A 5538-nucleotide genomic window follows, 5' to 3' on the forward strand; every position below is an offset into this window, starting at 1 on the left:
AGGGAGAGAGACTAGGCAACACCTGGAACGAGAGAAACAGCATGGTCGGCATTTACATATAATATTCAAGAAGAATGAAATAATGCTCCTCTATTCTTACAATGCATCATAGATAGGAAGATAGGCAGAAAGAGGGAGATGGAAGCTAAGGGATCACTTGTAGATAGAGATACATTAAGGACAGGTAGCTACAGATGACAGATAGGTAGCCTGAGAATAGACAGTTAGGATGGAGACTGTAATACGATTGCATGCATATTCGATCTAATCTCTATGATAAGCGACTGTTTTGATTTGCTCTAGGAATGCATGATACAAGGAAAACTCTTTTTCAAGAGTTGACAGGAGTGGAGTGAAACGATAGAAGGAGAAAGAAGTAGTAGGGCTATCATAGGATTGAAACGAAAAGTCCTGTAGATGTCTAGAAGCACAATAGACAGTGAATGAGAGAGAAATTTATACTGCATAACATATATATAGAGAGAGATAGACCATTGTATATTACTTTATGTATAGAGACAGATAGACCTATGTATATGTATACATACGGTTTTCTTTGTTTGCGCGAGAAGAATGACGAGGAGACGAGAAGAGTGTTTGAGAACCTCATCGTCTGTAGAGTAACGAGGTAGTCTCTTGTCTGACAAAGGAGCACGCTCTCTATACGGTGTATGCACAGCACGTTAGAAAAACAAGGAAAAGATATCTACATTGACTGAAGCAGAAGTTAAAGGACTCCTTCCAAACCTGCCACTTTAGAAGACACTCTAACATGTATATATATGTATACATAGTTGAGGTGTATTCTTAGAATTATTCTTATTACTACAGATGTATGATAGACGTCAAGCAATGAGGAAGAGAGCTTTTGCTTCTTCATTTATCTTTCTCTCTATTTCGATCGGTAGTCAGGCATCTCACCTTGAGGGTAAAATGATCCTTTCTCTCTCTCTCTCTCTCTCTCATTTTCTTGTTGATCTACAAGGAGAACCGAATGTAAATATTAAGAGACTTCATGACGAAGAAGGAAAGAGAATCCTCCTCCTCCTCCTACTCCTGTCAAGCCAAGAGAGAGAAAGACCTTAGAACTACTAGTACTAGTGAGAGTAGTGAGAGTTGTACTAGAGTATCTTTATGAGTCTGATGACGTCCACAATCCATTCGATCATCTTCTTCTTCTTCATTCGTCAACTTTTCTCGACGGTCACTTTCTTCTTCTTCTTCATTTTTCCTTTCTGTGAGTCACTTCTCATGCATGCAGAGAGATCGAAGAGAAAGGGAGAGACCTCTCAAACAGCTCATTCACCTCTCTCTCTTTCATCATCTTTCTTCCTCATTCCATTCCCTCTCCTCGCATCCGTCTTGCCTTTTCTCGCAGCTTTTCTTCTTATTCATCCTCCCGTCCTTTCTACTAAAAAGACACTTCTTCTCGCTTGTTTCGCTTCACGTTCTTCAGCTTTCTCGCTTCTGACTCGAGGACACAAATTTCTCCAAGCGGTAGTGACAAGGCGGTTGTCTTCTTTTTTGTCTTCTCGATCGTTCACTTCTCTCGTATCGATTCAGATAGCTGCTTCAAAACAAGAAAAGAACAGGCCGACTAAACAATAGGGGTTTGAGATAAGTAAATGGACTCTATCTTCCCAGTAGCGGATCAATCAAACTTCTTTTCTTCGTTCTTTCTGTAAAGGGAGAAAAGTTTGAGAGAACTTCTCTTCTTTTCTCCTTGCATCATTCATTCATCTCCTTCTTCAAGTTTTCTTTGTCGGTTCATCTATCTACTTTGTTCTATCTTACGTCCTCTATTTGTCTATCTCGAGAGCAGAGAGAAGCTGAACTTTCTTTTCAAGATCTTTCTTTCTCTCTCTTTCTCTCTGTGTCTCTCTGTTTCTTTCCTTTCAAAGAAGAGCCAGAAGAAGAAGATTTTGTGACTTTTCCTTCTTCATCTGACCGAAGTTCCACACTGACTTCTTCAGCTTTCTTCGTCATTCTTTTCCTCATTTCTATCATCGTCATTTTCTGTCGCTTCTTTTCTTTTTCTTTCTATGTTTCTTTCCTTTCCTATCCCCGTCTAGAGAAGCCGTGCTTCTCCGTGTTTAGCAGAAGGTCGAGAAGGAATCGGTTACCCTAGAGAAAGAAAGGGAGAGAGAGGAGAGAGAGAAAGAAAGAGAGAGAGACGAAGAGAAACGTTCAAGAGGCGAATGGAGACCTAGCTAGTGTGGAAGTAGAACTTTCTATCGATGTATGTCTCTGTCTCTCTTTCTTTCTTTCTTTCTTTCTCTTTGTCCTTAGAAATGGTTCATCTTCACAAGTTCATAAGAGGGAGGGATCAGAAAGAAAGACAGAAAGAAGTCCTTCTTCTCTCTAACAAAGGGATAAGTGGAACTTCTAGACTTTCTTGAATTGGAGGGTACCCAATAATTTAAAATACTTTTTTCTTTCTCCCCGCTGTTCTCCTCTCCAAGACTTTCTCTCTTTCTTCTAATCAAATTAGGCGACCTATCTATTGGACAAGGAAGAGATCACATGCATGCATGTGCTCTTTGTGTCGCGCCTTTCTCTTCTTTCTTCCTTTTCTCGCAATATTCTACAGACTCACTCATAACTATGAGAGAGAAAATATCTTATTCTGATAAGTAAAACACCCCGGAAGAAGAGAAGAAGGAGAAAGAGAAGATGCTTTCACCTTAGACCTTTTCCTCTTCTTTTCTTTTCAAGGATTACCCTTCGTCTTCTTCTTCTTTTGCTTTTTTCTTGTCTTTTTCTCCGCCAACTTCTCAGAATGAAATTTTGGAGTTCTCGCCGTCGTATCGATTCTTCACAAGAGGCGGTTCAGCCGCATAGCCAGGAGCAGCACGTCGGCCTCTCTGATATGACGGATTATGAAGCTGCTGTAGAAGATACTTTCTTACTCAAGTCCAATGCTTCTTCTTCTTCTTCTCCTTCTGGGAGAAAGAAACCCTTTTTATGGGCTGCAGAAGTAAGAAAGGAAGAGAAAGCTACTCATAGCGTGCGTGTGGTGTACATACACCTCATAGACGTCTGGGGTGTACAGACACTCTCTTGTTTGATCCGTCATTCTACCTTCTTCAAGTATACGGTTCAGGAGTATATACACCAGAATGAATGTATAAACTCTTCATGAGGATCTTGATGATTCAAATCGAAAGAGACAATCTCTCTCCATTTGTATAGGATTCCCTCTGCATATATCTAATGTATCTACATATTTCTATCTATCTATCTATCTTTAATCTATCTATCTATCTTTAATCTATCTATCTAACTATCTATCTAAGAGCGGGAGTATTCTTATCTTGCTGTAAACAAACTGACTCTCTCTCCTTCTATACTAGTTACGTACATCTCTTTTCTTCATTCGTGATACACCTTCTCTTCCATCTTTTTCTTCTTCTTCTTCTTCGTATTGTTTGTCTCTTCTTCTGTCTCTTTCCTGTTTCTTCTTTCTCATTTCTCTTTTCTTCTGTATAGGATGGGAATTGCTTCTGGCGATTTTGCAAATGGCTGGGGAGATGCTGCTGCGGAGTCAAGCCCGAGTATCGAGAAAGACTTATCTATCTCGACGGCCGCACCTTTCCTTACTACTTCCGTAAGAAGATCGCTTTCTTCTTGTTCTTTTCCTTCTTCGTCTCTCCCTAGGCGTATGAATAGAGAGTTTTCTTTCATCCTCCTGGTCTACCCAATTCTAAGATCGCGGAATGAGAGAGGAAGAAAATCTCATCCTACAGACGCACACTCTTTCTTTCTCTTTGTGGATGTGTGTATATATATATCCTTCTCTCTCTCTCCCCCTATGTAGACATCTCCTGCTGTATTCTAGTCTAGAGAGAGAAAGAGAGAGACTCTGTGACTTCTCTGTGTAGATATAGTTGTCTCCCACTATTTCTTGTATAAAGAACTTTCTTCCTCTCTTTCTCGGTTTCTTTCTTTCTTTCTTTTTCTTATGAATGTAGCGAACAAACTAGCCACTACAGACAGCCATCCGGTCAGAGGGTTTCTCCTATCTCGAAAGTTTATGATAGGAAAAGAATCTTTCTCATCTCTTTCTGTTCTTCTCTCGTCTCTTCTCATCCTATGGCGTAGAGAGGGAGTGAAGGAGCGGCGCATGTATCACGCAGGCTAAATAGATCATACAAAGACGCCTTCTCCAGCTGTATCTCTCCCTGTACGTATTCATCTTCGTTCATCCATATACATATGCGTAGATAGACAGATACAAGCAGAGGGATAGACAGAGAGATAGAGAAAAGAGAAAGAGAGAAGACGAGACTGTCTGTTTACTCACTAGCTAGGAGGGTGTGTCTGGATAAGCTTGTTGTTTTTTTTTCCATCGCTACCGTCAAATGGGCTAAATGGATGGGGCAACGGGGGATTAGAGAAGGAAGGCTTTTCTTGGCGGCATATTGCGACGTGGTACATGAACCGTAGCTAGTCCATGTGTCTACATGACATGGCTAGTCATAGTGGTAGACATGTCTATAAGACATGACAGTCTGTGAAGGGACATTCCCGCAGGACGCTTTTCTTATTGAAGAATTCCATCTTCTCTTCTTGTGTACAGATATCTGTGTAGAGGCTTCGCGTATGTATAGGATAGAGAGGTGTAGGTAGAGGAGTTGATTTAGTTGCTTTTGTCTTCTTGTTGTGTGGTGTATGTACACCTCATTCATTCTTCAGCAAGTAATGCGATCAAGAATACCAAGTACAACTTACTCACTTTCTTACCTGTGGTTCTCGTCCAACAATTCAAGTAAGCCCTCTTCTCTTCTCTTCTTTTCTGCTTCGTCGTCTTTCTTGACATGCAGACATATCTAGAGATAGAGAAATAGAGATAGATACATATGCACGAGTGCACTTTTATGTCTTTTCTGCTGTATTTTCTTTCTATCCTTGGCCTTTCATCTCTCGCATGCAAGAGCCTTTTTGATTTACTTTATGCTGGCGTGAGTAAGTTCACTCCTCACTCCATCCCTACTGTCGGTGAATTAGCCACGTTATCTTCTGCTCCTATCAACTCGGACATATCTGCATAAATACATATACATGTATGAATATAGATGCATGCAGGAATATAGACGTGTATGTATGGATATCTAGATGTCTTAAAATGGTTTAAGAGCACTTCCGGTGGAAAGGTAGACATGCTTGTCTGTGATTGTCTTCCTCCCTCTGTCTCTGTCTCTGTCTCTCTTTATCTTGCCTTTTTGCACATGCGTCTATGTTTCATACAACGTCTTAACAGACCAAAGAAAAGACAAGAGATACATCCCCCACTTCTCATATCTTTCTTTCTTTCTTTCTTTTTGTGTAGGAGTGAAGCTATGTCGAGATGATTCTCTGACAGCTGNNTTTTGTGTAGGTTTTTCTTTAACTTTTTCTACTTGTCCGTAGCTTTAGGTCAGTTGGTCCCTGTGCTCCAAGTGGGTCCTCTCTTCACTTACCTCGCGCCTCTCGCCTTCGTGCAGTTCGTTACTATCGCCAAAGAAGGCTACGATGACTATAAAAGGTACCTTCTCTCTC

The 5538-nt window shown here is 40.7% G+C and overlaps 1 protein-coding gene across 1 annotated transcript; it reads left to right on the forward strand.

Moving 5' to 3' along the window:
- Positions 1 to 1345: 1345 nt before the first annotated feature.
- CSUI_010602 (phospholipid-transporting p) lies at positions 1346 to 5501 on the forward strand (the record flags this gene model as incomplete). Its single annotated transcript, XM_068070705.1, has 5 exons — positions 1346 to 2239; positions 2779 to 2977; positions 3490 to 3607; positions 4696 to 4768; positions 5378 to 5501. Coding segments are annotated over exons 2-5 (513 nt in total), but the record flags the coding sequence as incomplete, so codon positions are not given.
- Positions 5502 to 5538: the final 37 nt, after the last annotated feature.

Source organism: Cystoisospora suis (genome assembly GCF_002600585.1).
Source record: "Cystoisospora suis strain Wien I chromosome Unknown contig_7851, whole genome shotgun sequence".
In the NCBI taxonomy this organism is placed as follows: Eukaryota; Apicomplexa; class Conoidasida; order Eucoccidiorida; family Sarcocystidae; genus Cystoisospora; species Cystoisospora suis.